Genomic DNA, 23450 nt, shown 5'->3' with positions numbered 1-23450 from the left:
TCAGTTGATGGGTGGTTGATCATGATCGACAGCGAGTTTTGGCGTCCCGAGGGTTTTTTGTATCCTTGGTCATTTGGCTTGCACTTGCTAGATTACAACCTCAAGTATCCATACGCGACTGTCAACTTCTTCTTGAATCCAGTGTCGGGTGCCCGAGTCATGCTCCCATCACAATCTACGGTTCGATATAGTTACAGCAGCAGACCTTTCTTCTTCAAAAAAGTAGTGGCCTCATCAGTGCCAATAACGACATCGTCCCCAGGTCATCATCGTCAGCTAAACCCATCGTGTTTTGTCGCTGGCCTTTCCGCAGCAGGTCGTTATTTGGCCTTTTGTAGACCTACTGATAAATTCTGGACACGCATTGATCCGATGCCGGACGCTAGAGGTTTAAGGATTCAGGATATAGAAATAATTGATGGGAGATTGTTTGCTTCAACTCGGAATTCATCGGAGTTAATCGTTTATGACCTCGAAACATTACATGTTGACGATCATGCCAATGCCGGTCCTTGCGGTAGTATTTACAGGAGACCGCCTAAAATGTTGGTTATGCTTCATCCCACTCCATTTCCTTCCTTGAACTCTACAAATACCATGGCTGGAGTCGTGCACTATCACGAATGTGAAAAGGTTTACTTAGCAAAAGATACGACGTCAAAGGATTTGTTTATGATTTTCCATAATGTTAGTTTTGCTTTTGAAAAAGAACCAATAATTCCTTCGTCTTGCCTAGGTTGTAATTACGTCATTCCACCTCAAACTCTAGGATTTCGGGTGTTCAAGCTCGAGTGTAACAACAGTGGTTCTCGGTGGAAAAAGGTTGACGACCTTGGTGATCGGATATTGTTTATGAGCGAGGCAAGCAACAAAGTAATCTCTGCTAGTAGCCTTACCAGTCCCCATTACAAGACAGAATTTGAAGAAAACTGCATCTATTTTGCTTTTGATAATCCCTGTCTAGCATCACCATCTACTGGGCGCGATTTTGGGATCTTTTCCTTGGCGAACAACAGCATCAAGCGTACTGTTCCCGGTGAGGAACCTCGTGCTGGTCTATTCCACTCTAAAACTGTATGGTTCACACCAAATTTTCAGCAACTTGATTAAGTAGGAGCCGGAAAGAAGTAGCCGACTTGTAGTTGATGGCTAATCATGAGTCCTGGTTCATGCTTTCCGCTTTGTGTGGGTAAAGAGGGTAAGGTTTCTACTATTGTAGTTCGACGACCAAGCCTTGTGCGTTGCTAGACTAGCCTAATCCATTATCATCATTTCACAAGCTTTTGGATCTTCATGAATTTTTGTGGTTTAAATACTTGAATATTTTCACTCGTTTATTTCATTCACTAGATTATATTGAATACTACATTAATATTCTCAAGATCTTAATGCATTATTTCTGGATCATTGTTAAAGAGTTCGTTGAGTTCGTCTTTGCTCATGCCATCTTATTGTCTACTGGTAGCCATGAATATGGCATGCTGAAGGATAGATTTTTCATTGTGCCGGAACACTACCCGGTACACTCATTGTGCCGGAACACTACCCGGTACACCAAGTGTAATACTAAAATTGGTTGGCAACTTGAAAAAAAAATTTGGTTGATCGCATCTACTGGACGGATAACGTTACTGGGACTCTGTGTCCTCAATGCAAGAGAGGATCACGTTTCCAAACCCTAATACTTGCGACTCCACCAGCAAATATTATTGCCACTCGAAATAGAGCTAGCTTGGTACATGAAAATTGTGACTAAATATTCAAAAATCTCACTTTTCAATCAAAAAATCGAAGTGAGAAACATATACAATTGACCTTTACTGTACACAAATTACAAATTTACAGTCCTGCAATCATTTAGCTCACTCTTCACACATCAACGAATATTAACTCAAGCTGCACAATCACACACATCACACTCAAATCTCTTCAATATTGTCGAAAACAATCGGAACTTGGAAGCACACCCACAAAATTCATTAAAGTACCCAATTCTTCAACTGCTGGAACCCATCTGGATTCTTGCATTTTTTTTTTCATTCATTTTTCTGAATGCGTCTTTGGATGAGAAGACTTACCAATGATGGCTTTCTTCACCTTGGACATCGAATGCTTGATACCCGAAAGAATGTTATTAGATTTCTTATGTGAAACGACCTTCACATTGACATCAGCATCTCTTGAGGCTTCTACCATGATGGGGGACTCATATCCCGCCTCTCGGTTTTTGTGATCGTTTTCTCCTTTATCTTCATCCGTTTTCACTTGTCCAGAATTTTCGTGCTCTTCTTCTTCGTCTTCCTCTGTTTTCAGTTCTTTGCAAGCTGTTGCTGTTTCTTTTGTTGATTCGGGCACAAGGTTAGGTAACGAAACTGTCCCTGATTCAGTCGATATTACTTTTCCACATTCATTTGATTCAATCCCTTGTGAAGTTTCAACAATAGGAGCCTTACAGCTGACCTCAGTGCTTGAATCCTGCTTGTGAGATGAATGGTTAAGCTTCTAAATCTATTTTTTCCGTCAACAATATAAAATTCTTAAAGGAAGAAGATTGAAATTTCTGTTAGAAAGATAAAGGAATGTTTATTTCTTGTAGATAACTAAGCAGAATTTTTGTGTGCAATAAATAGCTTGAGTGGCAAGAAAGAAGTGAGGGTCTCATGCAATCTGACCTTTTCCATTTGGGTTGATGTTATGCTGCTCTTAGAGTTTATTTCATCTCCCTGATTTTTAAGACCAAATTCAAAATCTGCCTCCTCAACTCTCTTCTCTTCTTCTGGAAAGCCGTCATGTGTTGTCTTATCCTCGATAAAGCGTGGGTCATTCTCCTTGATACTAAGGCCTTCAAATGTAAGCTGTCTTTCATACTTGTAACTAGCAATTCCCTTTTCATCTACCTCAGACAACTGGATTATAGGATTAAAAATTCAAAATTATAAGTAATGAGAATTTATGTTAGAACGATGATTAGGAACGTTTGTTTTCTATTCACTGACCTCGTTCTGATGTTCATTTGTTTTGATCATAGATGTTTCATCAATCTGCTCTCCTTGTTTTTCAGCTTTTGCTTGGTTTTCATCATGGCTCTCTTCTCTGACAGAATATGGCTCCGACTCTTCTGGAAGTTTCTCATCCTCCTTGATCTGTTAATTTACCCCTAGTTAATACTTTTGCTTTAACATATAGATAACTGCAGGAAAATAAATGCACGATGAATGAGTCCATATGTATATATTACCTCTTCATTTGAACTTTTCCCTGGTACTTCTGCTTTAAGTTGAAGCTCAAAATCAGAAGCTTTGAGTTGCCTCGGCTCTTCCTTTAACAAGCTTGTCTCTTCCTCCATGCTTGTAGCTTTTACTTTCTCATCAACTTGCATTTGCAAATTGCTCGCGTTTTCTTCTATATTCTTGTCACAGAATGTAGTTCTATGCTCTTCAGAAGCTTTGATCTCCTTTTCTTCGGGAAGCAATATAGAAGATGGTATTTGAAGTTTCTCTGTTGATATTCCTTCATGGAGTGTCTGATCAGAAATGGCCTCATCCCTCGAAACCATGTCAGTGCTTGAAGAATCAGGTTCAGATACTGCTTCAAGAGTTTTCTTGATTTCTTCTTCAGTTTCGCCAGCATTCAGCTCTTCCGGAGCCAATTCAGAAACTTTGAGCTCCCCGGGCTCTTCCTTTTTCAAGATTGTCTCTTCGATTGATCTTGCAGAAATTAAATCTCCCCCATTTTCAGCAGCTGGCACTTCACTTTCACCTGCCTTGTACTCCTTTTCCTCGGGAAGTGAAGTGTAAGATGCCTCAACAAGAGTTTGATCAGCAACAATATTATCTTTGGAAACTTTATCAATGCTTTGAGAATCAGATTTAGAGATTGTTTCCAAAGTTTCTTTGATTTCTTCTTCAGTTTCACCAGCATCTAGCTTTTCCGGAGCCAACTCACAAGCTTTAAACTCTCTAGGCTCTTCCATTTGCAAACGTGTCTCTTCTTCAGAAGTTGCAGCAACAAATATACCTCTAGTGTTTCCATCTGGAACTTCATTTGTCTCTGTGCTCTCATCTTCTTTATTCTTGTCTTGGGTTGTAGTTTCATGCACACATTGAGAAATTTTCATCTCCTTTTCCTCGGCCAGCAACGTAGAAGATGGTAATTGAAGCTCCTCGTTTGATATACCTTCATTGAGTGTCTGATAAGCAGTCGTCTCATCTCCCGAAACAACTTCAGCGCTTTGAGAATCAGATTTGGACACCTTTTCAAAAGGTTCTTTGATTTCTTCCGTTTCACCAGCATTCAGATTTTTTGGGGCCAATTCAGTAACTTTGAGCTCCCTGGGCTCTTCCTTTTGCAACAGTGTCTCTTCTGCCAACGTTGCAGCAACTAAATCTCTGCCATTTTCATCAGCTGGCACTTCTGTTTCCTTGGCATACTCCTCCTCTATACTTTTGTCTTGGGTTGTAGTTTCACGATCGTCTTGATAAGTTCTGAGCTCCTCTTCCTTGGGAAGCAAAGCATAAGATGCCTCAAGGTGTGTTTGATCAGCAACAATTTCATCTTTCGAAACTGCATCAGTGCTTTGAGAATCAGATATAGAGATTGTCTTAAAAGTTTCTTTGATTTCTTTTTCTGTATCATCTGCAACCAGCTTTTCCAGAGCCAACTCAGAAGCTTTGAGCTCTTCAGACTCTTCCTTTTGCAAAGGTGTCTTGTCTTCTGACCTCCCAGCAAATAAATCTCCCACGTTTCCATCAGCTGGCACTTCCTTTTCGGCCTCTTCTTCTATATTCTTGTCTTTGGTTGGAGTTTCATGCTCATGTTGAGAAGCTTCGATCTCCTTTTCCTCGGTAAGCAATGTACAAGATGGTATTTCAACTTGCTCTTGTAATATCCCTTTGTCGAGTGTCTGACTAGTAACGATCTCATCCTTCGAAGCTACATCAATGCTTCGAGAATCAGATTCAGGAACTATTTCAGAACTTTCTTTGAATTCTTCTTCAGTAGCATCAACATCTAGCTTTTCCGGAGCCAATTCAGAAACCCCTGAATGCCCTTCCTTCTGCAAGCTTGTCTCTTCTGTTGTCTTTTCGGAAAAAGAAGCTTTATCTTCCAAGTCGCAAACCTCTTTCGCATCTGCTACATCACTAATTTTGACCGGTACCTTCTCTTCTTCCGGTTCATATTTCTCTGACGCCTCTGCTGAATCTTCTTCTTCTTTTGATGTTATTACTGCACTTGACTCAGTAACTGTGACTGCACCATTACTGTCATCGACTTCACTAACATCCTCCTCCTTTGAAGCTTTTGCTGAATCTTGACTGCTACCTTCTCCTGGCTGACCTTCTTCATACTTCACTGGTGAAGCATCCAAAATTTCTTCAGATGTTTCAACGATCTGATTTGTTTCATATGTGGTGCTCTCACCTACTCCATCAATCTCTGGCTCTTTAAGTATCTGTACAAAAACATAAGTTTATATTCAAAATAGACAAACAATAATCTCCCTAGAGACAAATTAAGCTATATAAGCTGACCTCTCCTTCGAACTTCACTGTATCCTGTTTGTTATCATCGAACTTTTTGCTTCCATCTTCCGGAGTAAACTCTCGTGACAAGTCAGTAGTATTGTATGCTTTTACGCTCTCGATACCACTGCCCTCTTTCTGTAAATTTTCTGTCTCTTTGTCACTGTCTTGTGAGTTCTTAGCAGTTTCTTCTTGAATTATTTCTGGTGCACAAATTGCGGCATTGCCTTCTGTGGTTTGTCCTTCACTGAAATCTCCGTCAGCGCTATTTGGCTCATCCAGGACCTGCTCTAGCAGTTGAGGCTTCACAAAGAAAAGGAAAAGTTAGAGAATACAAATTTAGCGTTTCTATATAAGTGTGCATGGTCGTCACATTCTTTTGGTCATCATATTGTATATTACATACCTCTTCGACTATCATGTTCTTATTCTCGGGATGGTCTTCTGAGTCGCGACTCTCATCTTCAACTCTCAATTTTGGTTCTGCTTCCTCAAGGCGTCGCACTTGAAGGCTTTCCTCCGTGGCCTTATCTCCCGCCAGCTCAGTGTTGCATTCGCCTTCATCTGCTACTCTTGGAATCTGGTTCTCTGGAAACACTTTTGAGTTAACATTTTCCAAGGCGGCTCCATCTGTTAAGATGGTTGTTAGACCCTTCTCTTCATGATCAATTTCAATATCCTTGACCTGCTCTTTGGTTTCTGCTTCAGCTCCCTCCAAATCTGTACAGACATCTTTCTCAGAAACCTCAGACTGCAGCGAATTAACTACTTTACTGCTTTCTTCTGTGTGGGTTTCTTCCTCTGAAATATGAGCATACAGGTCCTCCTTTGGCTCTATACTGTCCTCTAATGTTTCAAATTTTGTTTCGTGTGTCGTATTTGCTCCCTCAACCGGCTTTTTACATTCCACATTCACTTCATTTTCCTAGTATAATGTGTAAATCGACAATCATAAAGTTATGATATAATCGAACAATCTAATAAACTGATTTCTATATTGTATGCAAACTGACCTCTTCTTTCAGACTCGAAATATAGTTTTCTTCTTGCTTTGAGCTTTCGTTACTTGTATCGTCTCCTACCAGCGAAGAAGAGAGTTCTCTACTGGCCTGTTCATCTGAGTTATTTCCAACAAAATCTGTGCTCGAATCTGCTGCTTCAGATGACACCTAAATGGAAAAAAAGAGTATCACAATTGGAGAATACTAAAATAGTGATCATGTATTTCAGTACACTTTTCTTTTTCGTGTTCAAGTGAACCTGATGTTCGTTCAAATTTTCTACAGTTGTTTCTTTATCATGGAACTCTTGAGAGTTGTCCTCAACTGTATGAATTTCCCGCGTTGCGTGTTCTCCTGTTTCTTGTTCCATACTTGCAATCTCAAACACCTATATCAGAGATGAAAGGATTATAAACTATGACATAAGTTCCAAAAATAAAAGGTCGTAACTTGTTTATGCTAATCTTACCTCCTCTACTTCAGTTTCAATTTCTTTTGTATCATTCATGGGTGTTGTCTCTTCCTCTTTTGTGCAAGTAACTACTTCGGCCTTTTTGCTTGATGATTCTGTCTTACTTTCTTCAGGCATCTCATCCAGCAATTTTTCATGCCCCTCTACTGGTTCATATTCCTGCACGGCCTGTGGTAAACCTTCTTCACCATTTACGTTTGCACTTGTTTCTGTGATTGTGACTGCACCATTATCGCCATTGCCCTCTTCAGCCACTTTGATAGAAAATGTGTCCGCCTTGCTACTCTCCTCCTTTGAAGCCGGACTGCTACTTTCTCCCTGCTCACCTTCTTCATATTTCACCGGTGAAGTACTAACAATTTCTTCAGACCTTTCAGCAATCGTAGTTGTCTCACATGTGATGTTCTCATCTACTCCATCAGTTTGTGTCTGTTTAAGAATCTGCACAAATACAACTTATATTTTATATATAGACATACACATACAAAAAGAAAATTCCTGTAGAGACAAAGTGTGCCTTATAAGCTGACCTCTCCTCCGGACTTCACTGCATCCTTTTCGTCATCTTTGAACGTTTCACTTTCATCTTCTCGAATGTACTCACCATTGCCTTCTTTTAAGCTCTCTATACAGCTTCCCTCTTCCTTTAATTTTTTCTTCTCATTTTCGTTTTCTTGATATTTGTTAACTGTATCCTCTTCAATTGATTCTTGTGCAAAACATGCGACATTACCTTCTACGATTTCTTCTTTGTTGAAATCTCGGCCTGTGATCTTTGGCTCATCAAAGGCCTGTAGACATTGAATTTTCGTAAAGATTAAGGAGAGATATAGAAATATGTTATTTAGTGTTTGTTTATAATTCTGTGTGTTCGTATCAGATGGATACATTCATTCACATTTTCTATTGTGTACCTCTTCAACTATCGTGTTAGTCTTTTCAGGTTGATCTTCTGACTTGAAGCTCTCCTCTTTGACTCCCACTTCCGGTTCTGCTTCTTCAAGAATTTGCACTCCAGGTGTGTCATTCAAAACTACATTTCCATGTGCTATCTTCCTTTCACCTTCATCCGCTGCTGTTGGAATCTGCTCGTCTGAGAACCCTTTTGTGTCGGAATTTGCCTCTCCTGTTAAGATGGTTGCTAGACCCTTGTCTTCAGGAGCAATATCACTATATTTTATCTGCTCCTTGTTTTCTGCTTCGGCTTCCTTCAAGAATGTTTCATCTTCATCAGTTGGGATTGGATTTTTCTCCTTGAACTTCTCTTTTGATTCGAAACTTTCCTCCGCTTGCACACCAGTATCTTCTGCTTCCAAGGGTGTCTCATCTGTTAAGATGGCTGCTAGACCCTTATCTTCAGGAACAATATCAGCATATGCGACCTGCTCCTTAATTTCTGCTTCAGCTTCTTTCAAGCTTGTTTTGCCTTCATCTGCTATTGGTGGAATCTGCTTATCTATGTCCTCTTCTGAATTGACAGTTTTCTCCGCTTGTACATCAACATCTTCATGAGCAATATCAGCATTTTTTATCTGCTCCTTGTTTTCTGCTTCGGCTTCTTTCAAGAATATTTCACCTTCATCTGCAGCTATAGGAAATTGTTCCTCCAAGTTCTCTTTTGACTCAAAATTTTTCTTTAATTGTACATCAATATCTTCAACTTCCAAGGCCGTTTCATTTGCTAAGATAGTTGCTTGACCCCTCTCTTCAGGAACAGTATCCATGTCTTTGTCCTGCATTTCGATCTTTGTTTCAGATTCCTTCAAAATTGTTACATGAATCAGTTCTCCAGACACAGATTCAGAATTGCTAGGTGTGGTGCCATCTTTCTCCTGAATGTTTTTCTCAATCCCAGCCGCATATTCCTCAGTGGCCTCATTACATGTTGCATGCCCTTCCTTTTCCTGTTGTCAATATGAATTGTAAATTTGAATTTTCAAGATAATACTACGATGCACTAATCTAAAATTTTGATATCGTATGCTAGATTACCTCTTCTTCTAGAAGCGTGGTAAGCGTGGTGTAGGTTTCTTCTTCCTTCGGGATTTCGTTAGTTGCTTCTTCTACTACCAGCGGAGAAGAGAGTTCCTGAATGGCATGTTCCTCTAAGTTCTTTTCCTCTGCAGTTGTACTCAAATCAGCCGCCTCAGTACATGCCTAACATTGGAAGGAAAAGAAAAACACAAAGGTTATGTACTTGGAGATGAAGAAAAAAGGACACCACTTTTGTAGGCTTTATGTTTGTGTCCAGGTAAACCTGATGTTCCGCGGAGTTCTCTTCATTTGTTTCTTTATCAATGGAATCTTGAGGGGGTTTTGCGACAGTATGAATTTCGTACACCACATGTTCTCCAGTTTCTTGCTCCGTACTGGTAGTCTCAAGCACCTACAGTAAAGATGAAACCGTCATGATATATAAGGAGAAATTAGACCGTTTGAGCCATTTAAAATAAAACATCATTTTTTCGCATGTTCATATCTATCAGTGATACGTTATGAATCCTGCATCTCGACCAATAACAAAACCGTGTAGGGAGAACTTGTCAGATGATAAGCCAGAATGAAAAACTCATAAAAAAGTTTATTCCGATCTTAGCTTCTCCCTTACAGTGTCATCTTCTTTTGTGTGTGTAATTTCAGTCACTTCTTCTTTTTCTTTGTCTGAGGATTGTTGTGAATTTAAATTTTCCTCGTCGATCTGCTCCTTGTTTTCTGCTTCGGCTTCCTTCAAGAATTTTTCACCTTCATCTGCTGCTGTTGGAATCTGCTCCTCCACATTCTCTTTTGATTTGAAACTTTCCTCTGATTTTACACCTAAATCTTCGACGACCAAGGGTGTCTCAGCTGTTGAGATGGTTTCTAGAGCCTTCTCTTCAGGAACAATATCAATACTTTTCACCTGCGCCGTAATTTCTGCTTTGGTTTCTTCCGAGCCTGTTTCTTGTTCATCTGAGGTTGTTAGAATCGGGTACTCCAAATTCATTTGTGTAATGAAATTTTCCTCTGCTTGTACATCAATATCTTCAAGAGAAATATAAATAAGTTTTTCTTCATCTGCTGCTATTGGAATCTGCTCCTCCACGTTCTCTTTTGATTCAGCATAGTCCTTTGCTTTTACCTCAACATCTTCGACGTCCAAGGATGTTGCATCTGTTAAGATGGTTTCCGGACCCTTCTCTTCCGGAACAATATCCGTACTTTTGCCCTGCTCCTCCTTTTCAGCTTCGGCTTCGTTCAAGCTTGTTTCACAGTCGCCTGTTGGAATCTGCTTGTCCAGGTTCTCCTCAGAATTGACAACTTTCTCCCCTTGTCCATCAACATCTTCATGAGAACCATCAGTATTTTTTTTCTCATCCTTGCTTTCTGCTTCGGCTTCCTTCAGGATTGTTTCGCCTTCATCTGCTTGTATTGGGATCTGCTCCTCCAAGTTCTCTATTGGTTTGACATTTTTCTCTGCTTGCACGTCGGTTTCTTCCAAGGGTGTCTCATCTGTCAAGATGTTTGCTTCCTTCTCTTCAGCAGCAATATCACTATATTTTATCTGCTCCTTTTCTGCCTCGGTTTCCTTCAAGAATGTTTCACCCTCATCTGCTGCTGTTGGAATATGCTCCTCCAACTTCTCTTTTGATTCACAATTTTCCTCTGCTTGTACACCAATATCTTCAACTTTCGAGGCCGTTTCATCTTTTAAGATGGTTGCTTGAGCCTTCTCTTCCGGAGCAGTATCAATGTTTTCTTTCTGTTCCTCATTTTCTGTATCACCTTCCTTCAAACCTGTTACATGACTCACTTCACCTGACACGGAGTCAAAATTGCTAACCGCGAGGCCATCTTTCTCCTGAATATTTTTCTCAGTCTCCGTCTCAGATACCTCAGCGAGAGAGGAAATATTTTCAACAAATGTTTTGTTGCTTTCTTCTGAAATTGGAGCATTGAGGTCCTTGTTTGGCTCTGTTATGTCCTCTGTGGTTTCAGGTAGTGCTTCACGTGTCATACTCTTTACCTCCGCGGGCTCGTTACATTCTGCATCTTCTTCCTTTTTCTGCAGAGGATACCAATTGTTGATTGGAATTTGTAATAGAATACTACAATGTAACAATCGAAAATTCTGATATCATGCTAACCTCTTCTTTTAGAATCAAAACATCGGTTTCTTCATCCTTTGGGATTCCCTTGGCTGTTTCTTCTACTACCAACGGAGAAGAGAGTTCCGGAATGGCCTGTTCCTGTAAGTTCTTTTCCGCTGTATTTATACTCAAATCAGCTGCCTCGGTACATGCCTAAAATTTTGAAAAAACGAAAGGTCATATACTTGGAGATGAAGAAATAAGATAGCACTTTCGGTAGGGTTTATATTTGTGTTCAAGTAAACCTGATATTCCGTGGAGGTTTCTTCATTTGTTTCTTTATCAACGAAATCTTGAGGTGGTTCTGTGAGCGTATGAATTTCCCTAACCACGTGTTCTCCAGTTTCTTGTTCTGCACCGGCAGTATCAAGCACCTGCATTAGCGATGAAACCCATCATAAACTGGGATGATAGATCATAAACCAGAAATTAAAACTCATAAAAACCGTTAACTCCAATCTTACCTCGTCCCTTGCATTGTCATCTTCTAAATTGTTTGTGTTTTCAGTTGCTTCTTTCTTTTCTTCGTCCAAGTATTCTTGCGTGTTCTGAGTTGTTGTTTCCTCTTTCGTGCAGGTAATTTCTTCTGCATTTTCCCGGGATGTTTCTGTCTTAGTTTCCTCAGGCATCACATCCCGCAAATGTTGAAGCTCCTCTCCTGAATCACATTTCTGCAAGGTCTGTGGTGAACTTTCTTCATCATTTGGTGTTACTTTTGCGCTCATTACTGTAATGGTGACTGCACTAGTATAGTCATCATCTTCAACCACTTTGGCGGTAAATGTGTCTACATCTTTGTCATCCTTAGTTGGGTTGGTACCATCTCCCTGAACACCTTCGTCACATTTCACAGTTGAAACATTAAGAACTTCCTCCTCCACCACTGAAGCCTCTCCTGTATCCAGTGTCTCACCTTTTTTCAGTGTACCTTCCTCGCGTTTCATGCATGGACTTTCAACCTGGCATTCTGCATTTTCATCCTCCTTAACTGCTTCACTTGCAGTGCCACTAGCTTCGGGAGTTTCCTCAAAGGTTTCGTATTGGTTCTTAACTTCTTTTGGACTCTCCTCAATGATATCTTCTGTTTTTGTGGGTAATGGAGTATCTGGGATGTTCTTCTCTTGGATTTCCTTTCCAAGTCCGGCTTTTTCTTCGTGGTCATCTAACACGGATGCACTTTCGAGCTTGTCCTCAGCGCTTTCTTTAGTTTCCGAGGTTACTTCAGGACCCTTTTCTTCATACACCATGGCAAAGGACTTCCCCGTGCCGGAATCCTGTTGATCCGAGATTACTTGAACGTGTTCATCAAGGTTTGTCTTACTTCTCGATGCTTCCGCTGCTTCAGCATTTACAATGCCATTACTCTCAACATGTTCAGACTTTTTCTCCGTTGCCTCCACGGCTTCCTTCTCTTCACTTCCTTTTTCTCCATTTTCCCTATCTGGAATCCCTGTTTCTACTTGATTTGATTCATCACCTTGAGGCCTCTCCGCTACGCAGATCTCTTGTTTGTCAACCTTTGGATCTAAGAGTGGTTCTAAAGGATTTCCGCACTCTGAGACACCGTTCTTGCTTTCAACGTGTGCAGTTTCACCCTCTACAAAGCATTTCGCCGGTTCAGGATGTTGATCCTCCTGGCCTTCGGATTTTTTCAACTGTAATGGGGAACATTGGTCGACAGTTATGTCAAACTTCCCCGTTGACACATATCCGTCTCCCGCTTCTGTCTGCATTACGAAGGAATTGTTAATTTTTATTGTTAATTTTTCATTAACTCCTATACTTTTTGTGTTTATTTTACGAAGAAGATGTTGCAAGAGATCATTCGCTGCTTAGCGAAAGGAGAAAATTTAACAGTCGTACAACGAAGAATATCAATCTAAGCATGGAATTCGAAACTATTTGCGCAGAATGTCACGTTAAACACGAAAATTAAAGCTTCTATAAATACGGATACTCCCAAGTTCGGAACTCATTGCCCATGGATAAAGAAAAACTGCTTCAAACATCAAAAACAACAAAAACCAGAGCAAACATATAATAACATATTCTAAATTGTAACCGTACAAGTTTACAAGTTTAAGCAATAAACAAAAACCAGAGCAAACATATAATGACTATATAACACTAATCTTAATTAAGAAATAAACAAGTTTAAGCATAACCATACTAGTTTACGTTGAAATTTTTCACTTATCTACTTTCTATCTGGATTTAAACGTTTCTCTCTGACCATCGCAAAGCGGGGAGTCTTGTTGGCTTGGGGTGGTCTTTGTTTTTTATCTACGTTTCTATCTGGATTTCTTGCTCAAAAAACAAACTGCTGAAACAAGTAACACAGGATCTTGACTACATAATATTTACGCACCACCGTAAGATAACACGGATCAATCTTTTGATTACCTGATTAAACTACGAAAAACCATCGTATAAGATATAATTATCCCACATACAAAGATCGATCATAATATTACAGGAAGAAAAAAACACAGTATGTTAATTGACTGAGAGTGATGAAGAAACTGTACAGTGACGGATATGGATTCCGGAACATCAGCTTCCGCTGCCATCGGTATTCTTCTGGATTCTGAGTCGCATGAAGAAACTTTGTTCTGATCAGAACTTCAAAAGCCAGCTTAAAGGTTTGCAGCTTTAAGTTGAATCCGTCGTGTGGGATTTAAAGTTGAAAGTTTGATAATTAGATATCTGTACTATTCAATTGATTGGTTGGTATATAGGAAAAAAGCAGCCAAAGAAGTGACAGAATTACAACTTTATATACATATACATATATATATATTAAGGAAAATTAATGAAAATGGATTGAAAACTTTGAGTTGTAATAATAAGGACAAAATAAAGGGAAAAGTGAATAGTACCATGATTGATTTTTTAGTGTAAAAATATGATTTTTCGGTAAAGTAAACAGTATTATGAGCTTTCCGTTAAAGTACCCGTTATATTATGAATGTGTTTTATTGGTGTGAGTTGGCCACTAAAGCAATGGTCCTATTGCTACTGATTGATCGATCTCCCGCATGGCCTTGTAACACTAATGCAGATTTTATAGAAGCTGTGGAAATTTATTAGGATCAATAAATTCTAAGGCTAATAAGATTGATTACAATGGTGAGTTTTAGGGCAACGAAAAAGTTGTTTCTTTAATACTGAAAAGTCGCGAGTTCAAAAACAACCGCTTTTAAGTCCGACTATAAAGAGTCTTGTTGGCTTGAGATTCGTTTTTTTTATTTTTTATAATAAGATTGATTAGGATATTTTAATCCACCAACAGATGGAAGCAGCCAGACTTCTTGACAGTTTCCTTTTTGTCTGACCACGGGTTTACCACTTTACAGCTCCCCAATCTGCGTAATACAATTTGATTTTGCAGAAAATCTTTTTTAAGGTGAATATTTATAGTTCCTGTTGCTGAAGGAAGTTGAAGTTCGATATTTCTACATGCCTTTTATTTGTGGAGACACTCAAGCTAAATATGTGAAAATGCATATTAGGTGACTTGAAACATGTGTAGAGCTTTACATCACAAAGGAAGTTGAGATTTCGATTCAAAATAAGAAGTACCCTAACTCCTCATCCTTATTTGATGCGAGACAACTCTTGACGTTCTCAGTCACTTAGTATTATTACTATTGTTGATCATTGATTTCAAAATTACTTGAGCTGCCAGTTTTAAATTACATTCATGTCTAATTGTGTCTCGTTCATGATATTTGAATTTTGAACGGACGACTTTTTTCTAACAGAGTAGAGATTGAACGTCTAACCTGATCACTGTGATGGTTTAGCTGCTGACAGCCTTCGAAAGTTTTTGCAGTGGAACTTGCACACATCAACATGGAAGATTACGTATGAAGTTACCAAATCGTCTTAAACTGAGTTATTTTAGTGAAAGAAAATATAAAAAAGCAGTTTTCCAGCAAGTGCTTATGGTTGGCTGCTTTTATAATGAGTCCAAGGACTATATTCTCTCCAAGATAACGATCGTGATTATGATATTTAAACTTAAACACTTATCTGAAAATTTATGAAAGAAATATCATATGAAGGTCCACGTTGGCAAGCCTGGAGGCCCTCTATGGCTCATAGACTTGGAGATTTGAACAATTCATTTTAAATTCTACGATCCTCATTAGTTAATTTTACAGACCAACCTTACGAATTTGGAACTCTCTCCCCCTCTCTTGAACGGTCCAAATTTCTCAGTTTGTTGGCTCTGAACTGTGAGATGCGGAGATGATCTGAATTCCAAGAAACCTTCTCATTGAATCTCAACATCCGATTGGAATACTAGTTTTGTTGTTAATTATATTGAGGGAGGTTGGTGTTATTAGGACAAAATTATTCAGTTATATCATTTGTTCCCTCAATTATTTTTTCCTTTTGTTAAATCTTTTACTTATCACTTACTAAAGTTATTAGTGAATCAGGAGAAAGTTTACAGATTGAAATTGAAATGGATGGTTGATTAAAAATTAAGCAAATGTAACGAAAACAAAAACTTCAAAAAGAAACAAAGAAACCTATTTCAATTTGAGTTTAGTTTTCACTTTGTATGTCATTCGCCACGTATATTTCTTATTTTACATTTCTCCCATCCTTCTTCATCCAACGCTCCTCGGTTGTCCTCATGTCTTTTCCGTTTATTCTCTACCAACAAATGAAAGCAAATCGTTAGCAATACTTGCATCATGCATCTTATCTCTAGGAATTTTTCAGAATTACCATAATAAGTATAAGAGTAAAACTTCAATAAAGCTGTCTGACTGTACCAATTCTTAGTTTTAATGGTAAAATCAAGTAATATCAAAATATAAAAAGCATCATACTTTTACGATAGATGACTCGTAAATGACGTGGTCTGATTGTTCTAATACAAGTTTTGCCCTTTTGGATCATAAACTGAAGAACAGGGATCCTCTTTGTGGAGATCCGTTGGAACAATCAATCTTGTCAATTCATCGTACATCGTGTGGTTATAAATCATTTTAAATTTTAAATTTAAAAAATGAATATAAATAGTACCTAACGAAAACTGACCACACGATGTATGATGAACGGACAAGATTGATTGATCCTCTGGATCTCTACAAAGAGTATCCGGAGAGGATCCTTGTTCTAAACCGAAAGAGTACCAGGCTGATGTGGATTTTTTTATTCTTGGCATGCCAAGTTGGCGCATCATCCAGCTAGATGATCTGTACTGATGACCATGTACACCGTCCAAAATCCAAATAGGTAGAATTATTGTGTCCAAATAGGTAGAATAATTGTGTCAAATTAAAATTGCTCAAGAAGTCAGATAGTATACCTAACTTTGTGTTTCGATATGAGAAAATTATCATAAAATTACAAGACAACGATCTCCATCAAAACCGACCAAATAAAAGCTTGATTGCTTTCGTTCGCCGCCCCTATGTGGATAAGCAAAAGGAAATAGCAACTTGGCTGTACTTGTTTGATTAGACTTGATAAACAGGTTGTGTTTGTCGTGTCATGTCGTTTTTGTATCATACTTATTATTTTAATGGACATATCATTTTAAACTTATTTTAATAGGTTCTAACAAGTGATTGAATCAATTCATTATCGTGATGTGTCGTTTCATGTTGGGTTAATGAATCATGCAAAAAAATGTCATATTTAATATCTAGATTTGACAAACGATATATTGTTGGGTAACGACCCAACTCGTTAACATAGTTAACCCAAAACTTGTTATTTTCATATTATTTCATGTCGGTTTAATGGGACGTATAAGAAATTGCTAGGCATATATTCCACAAAATGAATATAAATATATATATATATATGTATATATTTATATGTCAAGAAAAAATAATGTTATTATTTTACAATTTGACCACTTCTTTCGGAAGAAACTTCCGGCCTTGCTTATGGTAGGCAGCATGCTTATACGTCCTGCTTTAAAATGCTTTGAAAATGTTTAAATGAAATAAAAAAATTCATATTACAAAACAAAAACATTACATGTTGGCTGAAATAGTTGGAAGTAAGAGATTTTACGTACAGTATATTGTATGCATTTCACATCCAACTGTAGTTTTTATTTCTCTACTCAAAGTGAAAACAATGAGCTTGTTACTTCTGAAGGTTATGGTTGCGTATTATACATTGTTCTATATTACATGCTACGAGCAATAGTTCATGCATTTATAACAATAATTCAAATCGAATTACACATTATGTGTTATGTAACGAGAGAAATGTTATATTCTCGCATTGAATGTTACCAAAATCGCCATAAAAATGAAAACCCTTGGACCTAGACATTGTTCAAATAAGGAGGTCAAACCACGGTCAATGTCGCCATATTTAGGATATACCGTCCAGTCCAACTAAACTCAAGAAGAATTAATGTCACGTCACATGTCACCAAGATAATGCTGGCCCATATCCGACGGCTACCATTCTCTCTACGGCTTTGAGCTGACGATCAGTGATGTGGATCAGCACCGTCCAAAGAAAAACAAAATGCTGTACCGCTAAAAGATGAGATCAAGCGCAGCGATGGGCCAACCGACACTGCCTTGTACGATATCCGATTGGCCAGAGGTTATGTGGGCCCACTACGCAAGACGCACGTGATTTGACCACCATAGGATCCAAAGGACTCGTAGTTGAAGACTGAGGCTGTGCTTACGTTGTACCATGCCAGCTTGATTTTAAACTGCCCTTGGGTGGCTGAGGTGGCTAGCCGCCCATGGAGGGCCCCACATCTGACATCGAAAAAAATCTCGCCCCTGATTTCTCCCCTATGCGAGTAAATCATGTGAATGTAGTTTGGCGTATCCATCCAACTGCAATCAGCATGCATAATTGTTTGCTAATTTTCTAAAAATATTGATAGTAATAAGAGATGGATAATCGTGGCTCATTATCAGTTGTTTTATTTATTTATTTAAAAAAAAATCAAGTTATTTGCTAATTTCATAATGGAAGTAAAGAATTTCAACCAGATTAAATTTATAGTGTAGTCGTGAAGTGAATCAAACTCCACACCGACACAATGTTGAAAAAGCTATTATGACATGTTGTAGATAAAGAGGAAATTGAACTTATTCAAATTCTCGTTTCCATGTATTTACTAAATTATAGGCATTTGAATTATTCTAATTCATAAACATTTACTAATATGTGTAGAATCGAAAAAGTGCGTCTTAAAATACGTAATCAAATACTTGTAAAATCAAGAATTATGTCAATAAAGAGGCCAAGCTGATCCGTACACATGCATTCTTTTTCTTTTCTTGATTCATAACTCCCATTTGAAGCAAAAAAACAGATGAATCACACTCGACAATCATTCGCCATTGAAAACACTACTTACTCAGCCTTTTGAGTTTTGACTATTTAATTTTTCTTTAAAATTTGTAAAGTGGTCCGTTATGAGAAAAAGACTCCATGCAGTTGTACTAGTTGACATTATCTCAAATCAATTATATAAATAATTGTACAGAATTAACTTGAGATACTATTGGCGCACCCGGCCAACATGAAGGTTTTCCCTTTTTGGACCTTACCAGGCAATTCAACCAAAAGGCTGAACTAAAGTCTGAAGCCTGCTAATTTTGGCCCAGGCCCAGGTTAAGGTTGGTCAGAACCAGACAATAGTACACCTTTGATTTAACCTTAAAACGGCGACGTTCCATATGCCGGTGATTGTGCACTGACAGGCCAGCACCAGTCCCCAGAAAGTAATAATTCTTAACAAGGGCAAAACCGTAATCTCACAGTTCAACCCAAAGCGGGAAAAAGAGCCGTTGCTAACCCAACCTCAAAACTTTGGGCGCCAAAATCCATTTCACTCGGTTTGGGGCTGCCCGCGAAATCCCGGGCAGCTCTCTCTTTCAATACCCACACTGATTAGCCTTGATTTAACTTTTGCCAATACAGATACATGTATCTATATATATATATACATCTTTATTCCTCAGCACAAAGGCTCTTTCTTTCTAATTAATTTTCTCTCTCTAGAAACTTTTGATTTCAATCAAACCGTCCAATTTCCCTCCTTTTTCTCTCTCTCCAGCCGCCTTAAAAATCTTTAGCTTCCTCAAAGAAGAAGAAGCAAAGACCCTTTTCTCTCACTCTTTCTTCCAATCTTTCTCCCTCCGATTCTCTCAGCTGGTTCTGTTGGTTTGTTCCGATTCCCAGATCAAAACCCATCTTTTTTTTCCTTGATTTGTTCTGATTCTCGCATCAAAATCCCACCTTTTTTGCTCTGTTCTTGCTCTGTTTTGGCTGGATTTCCGCGAGGAAAACAGCTTCAGAAACTGAGACATGGGTTTTTCGAAGAAGTCCCAGGTCGCGGAAGGAGGCATGGAATCCGAAGGGAAGAAGTGGGTAATCGCCGGAATCTCAGTCCGGACTTGCTTGAAGCCAGTGAACACGAAACCGGCGAGGGGGAAAGAGAGCGACGACGGAGAAGAAGAGGAGGCGTATTCGACAACCCCAACAACGAAAGAAACAAGAATACCAGAGATTTTTTCGTGCCCGCCGGCGCCGAGGAAGAGCCGGCCTCCTTCCAGATGCAACTTCAATGGCGTGAAGGAGTTTTTTACTCCGCCGGATTTGGAAACGGTGTTCAAGCTCCATGTTGAGAAAGCAAACTGAGTTAGGCTGCCAAGAGCAAAGAATTAGAGCAGAGATTAGGAGTTTTTGTTGTGGTTTTACTTTTATTTATTTGTCTTAGTGAATAGTAGGTCGTTGGTCTGTTTCTCTAAATCCTGACGTCGCTCAGCAGAGCAAAAGCGCTTGTGTTGTACAAAGATGAAATTTTTTATGTAATGGTTATTTTCCAGTTTAGTTTTTAGGTCAAGTTTTTATTCCCAGAGAGAAGCTGAGTGCATAACTTCAGATATTTTGACAAGTTTTAATTTATAATTTTTTTGTTCTAGTTCATAACTTCATATATTATTATGATTCGTTAATTCATTTGGTACGTCAAACTATACTGATTAATTTCGGTTGAAAACTGCAGTATTGGTAATAACGCGTACTCTGATTACTATGGATTATCATAAAACTCATTAATGTTGAATATTTAAAGGGACGTATTATTAGCATTTAAAAAATCTTATTTCGCACTTCAAATTTTCTATAATTAGAAAAAATATATACTTGTAAGGAATGTAGAATGAGATTTTTAAAGTGCTAATAATAACAGTTTCTTATTTGAAAAGTGAGATTATATTCACACACTCAAATTACTTCCTCCACACTCTTTTAATTTTTTAATATTTTTCTATCAAGTGTTAAAAGATTAAAAAAGTGTGAGAGAAGTAATTTGGAATGTGTGAATATAATTTCTTATTTGAAAAACCTAAAATGCGAAAATTTAAAAAATGGATCACAAACAGAAATGCTACCGTAGTTTTTGAGATTGCTAAACATGGGACCTGGCAGCCTGCAACAACCAGAAGTGAGCTCTCTTACTGGTTTACATGGATGCTGAATTAGTGAAGCTGAAATAAACGGCTGCCAGAGTGCCTCTCTCTCTCTACCCCCAGAAACAAATGAATGATTGGCATTTGAGCAGAGATATTTTGAGCTAAACTGAGAGATGGCTGGGAAGCTAGCTAAGCCTGTGCCTCCAATACCTTCCTCTTTTTAGTGCACAAACACACATGTACTGTATGCGTTGAGGGTCATAATTCCTACCATACACTTGTATGTCTAGCTGATTGAGTAGCTATATCAGTGTACGATGTCTGTTCTTTATAAAAATGACTGATTATCAATAATACATCGATACGTTTTGCTATTAACATATTGTATGCTAAACATTGTTGATATATACGGTAGGACAATAATAAACAATGAACTTCTTGTCGAAAGAAAAATTGGCTGAAAACCCTAATGACCCAAAGCATGTAAAAGTAAATCTTTTTCATGGCTGAGATGCTGCAGCTGCTGCACGGATGCTTTGATTTTCAACTTCAAGTGCCTTTTTAATTCCATGCTCTGCTTTTAATCTGCCAATCAGATGTCCCCACCTCACCTGGAAACCCTAGCTCCATGTAAGGCTTCTTTCACTGTTAAAAGACAAAGCACAATACAATATAAGGTGATAGATTAGAATCCTATGTGGGGCTGGAAGGCCATGTTTGGTAGAGCTTCAAGTTAAACGTTTTCGGCACTTGATGACAAAGACAAGTTGTCGATTTGGTGTACTCTTTTTGGATAAGGTTAGGGCATGTTTATCTTGCACCCAAACAACCCATTTTTTATGGAGTAGGGAGGATATGCTTTGCATGATCAAGGGATTTGTTTAAAAAGGCGATTAAGCAAGATTAAACAAAGGGTTCTAGGGATTAGAATGCTTTAGGTTTTTTGTTGGCCTTTAAAGAAAGTGTACAACAAGTTTTAGTTAAAAATAAGGAATTGAGATCCTTTGGAATATCTGTGTCTGGAGTTTAAGGATTAGGAAATCAAAGCTGTTGAAGAAAGAGATAGATTCAAATCCTTATTTTGTGTGAGGTAGACCAGTGAAATAGACTAATGAGTGCCGCAATATTTAAAATAAGTGGTCTGAATCTTCTAGTCTTGGACTTCGGCAGTAGAAATCCGGGGAGGATCTCTATTCAAAATTAAGGTCCAATTTTTGTTTTGATTGGCGACATTTTTCGGATTGGATAGACATCTTAGTGGTGTGGTTAGACTTGGATGTCACATGAAATTGATTGTTTATTAGGGTTTTTTTCTAATGAGAAGTCAGATGGTTAATTTTGACTTTCTGCTTTTCTTTTTTCTTTTTTGGTTTGTATTGTTTATTGGATATTACAAAGATGCAATACTTTGATTCACTGTTCTAAAAGTCTCCGCCTAGGCGCTAGGCGGCTGGTCATTGTTCCGATTAATGCCTAAACGTTTGAAAATTAAGAAATGGTGTCTAGATCTGTTGAGGCGCCCATCTAGCATGCTCAAACCCTCATAAGTTGCGACTCACTTAGACATAAAATAAATAACTTTCATTTTACATTTTATTTTTTACAATAAATTACTAGGAACTTGTTGTATACTTAAATGAACACACATTATATGCTTATGTGTGTGTGTGTATATATATATCATTCTACTTTATAGTTTATGAAATTATATATATTTTAAATATAAACAGACACTTATATACACGAAATATATTATATTTACTAAAATCAGCCTAGTCCGCCTAGGCGCTAGGCCCCAGTATGCCGCTCGACTAGTGCCTAGCGCTTAGTGTCTTTTAGAACTTTGCATTGATTGCATGCAATTCTCAAGAATATTTCTATATGGATTTTGGAGTAGTTAGAATTTGTAACACCAATATTGAAACCACCATTTTGTATGGAAGTGGACTCGCTCTCTTTCATTTTGTCTTTGAAAATTTAATGTTAAACCTTGATTGTTTGCAAATTTGAGCATAATTAAGTTAACTTAAATAGTATGCTCTCACAAATCTGTACACACATTCAAATCCCCCTTTTATAATTTATATAAGATTAGAATATCGCTTTGTCCCAAACAAAAAAACCTTCATTAGTGTCTAGAGGATGCATGTGCCACTCCTTAAAAAAGTACTTCCCATCCCTAGAACATATTCCCTTTCTCCCTTCCTCGCTCATCAGTTCGAAGTGAAAGACGGGATGTACCCCCGTTACAGCGAGTTTTTATAGGATTATGATTCTCTCCCCTCCTTTTTCCATCATCTCCTCTCACATTCTCTTATTTTATCTTTCTCTTTCTCCGGTTATAAAAAATTAATATAAGATGTTGACGTGGTTTAACCGTGACCGTTCAAATAGGAGGGGAGGGGAGAGAAGGGAAGGGAAAAAAAGAGAAAAGAGAATCCTACTCCGTTTTTCTACGCTTCTTCAAATTCACAACCTGCTTGTAAATTGAAATCGACAGTCGTTGTCTTTTCCTTTGGTATTTTTCCACAGCATAGCACCAAGGCAAACTATCATTTTCAACTGGGGCAATTTGCAGATCTCCGAGAGATAAAACTGTTCACAAAATTGGAATATAGACGTGATGAATTGGACTTGTGCTTGTCCTCATGGAACAACTCTAGTCTCTAGCCATGTCCTTACCCGGGTGGCTACCTAAAATCCTCGATTTCTTGTCTGCGAGGATCGAAATATAAATCGTCTCCTTGCAAGAAGACAACATGAAAGTTGCTTCTCAGTCTCCACAGAATTTTAGTTCAACTAATTAAAGTGATTGACCCTTTTTAATTGTCACAAATATCTTAATTAGGGTTTGAAACATCATTCAAATTCCACTTTCAAGTCTTCCCAGCCAGACT

General features: G+C 38.3%; 2 protein-coding genes across 3 annotated transcripts; one reads left to right on the top strand and one right to left on the bottom strand.

Moving 5' to 3' along the window:
- Nucleotides 1-1753: 1753 nt before the first annotated feature.
- Nucleotides 1754-13841, bottom strand: LOC126583494 (uncharacterized). 2 transcript variants are annotated; one of them, XM_050247861.1, is made up of 18 exons: nucleotides 13651-13841; nucleotides 11587-12849; nucleotides 11368-11496; nucleotides 11120-11275; nucleotides 9604-11037; nucleotides 9253-9381; nucleotides 8988-9152; nucleotides 7910-8899; nucleotides 7526-7786; nucleotides 6993-7436; nucleotides 6783-6911; nucleotides 6536-6691; nucleotides 5929-6447; nucleotides 5532-5825; nucleotides 3239-5452; nucleotides 2997-3143; nucleotides 2673-2906; nucleotides 1754-2475 (listed from the first exon to the last, which is right to left on the bottom strand). In XM_050247861.1, exons 1-18 carry the CDS (start codon nucleotides 13690-13692, stop codon nucleotides 2041-2043), a joined length of 9141 nt encoding a protein of 3046 aa, XP_050103818.1. In that variant the 5' UTR covers nucleotides 13693-13841; the 3' UTR covers nucleotides 1754-2040. The 2 variants fall into 2 exon arrangements, with proteins under 2 accessions (XP_050103818.1, XP_050103819.1); XM_050247862.1 differs by having other exon boundaries at nucleotides 11120-11215.
- A 5252-nt stretch (nucleotides 13842-19093) lies between these two features.
- On the top strand, nucleotides 19094-20060 carry LOC126583495 (cyclin-dependent protein kinase inhibitor SMR6-like). The gene has a single exon (XM_050247863.1). It carries the CDS (start codon nucleotides 19445-19447, stop codon nucleotides 19775-19777), a length of 333 nt encoding a protein of 110 aa, XP_050103820.1. The 5' UTR covers nucleotides 19094-19444; the 3' UTR covers nucleotides 19778-20060.
- Nucleotides 20061-23450: the final 3390 nt, after the last annotated feature.

This window comes from Malus sylvestris, chromosome 9 (genome assembly GCF_916048215.2).
Source record: "Malus sylvestris chromosome 9, drMalSylv7.2, whole genome shotgun sequence".
Lineage (NCBI taxonomy): Eukaryota > Viridiplantae > Streptophyta > Magnoliopsida > Rosales > Rosaceae > Malus > Malus sylvestris.
This window is presented reverse-complemented; position numbering and strand designations above follow the sequence as displayed.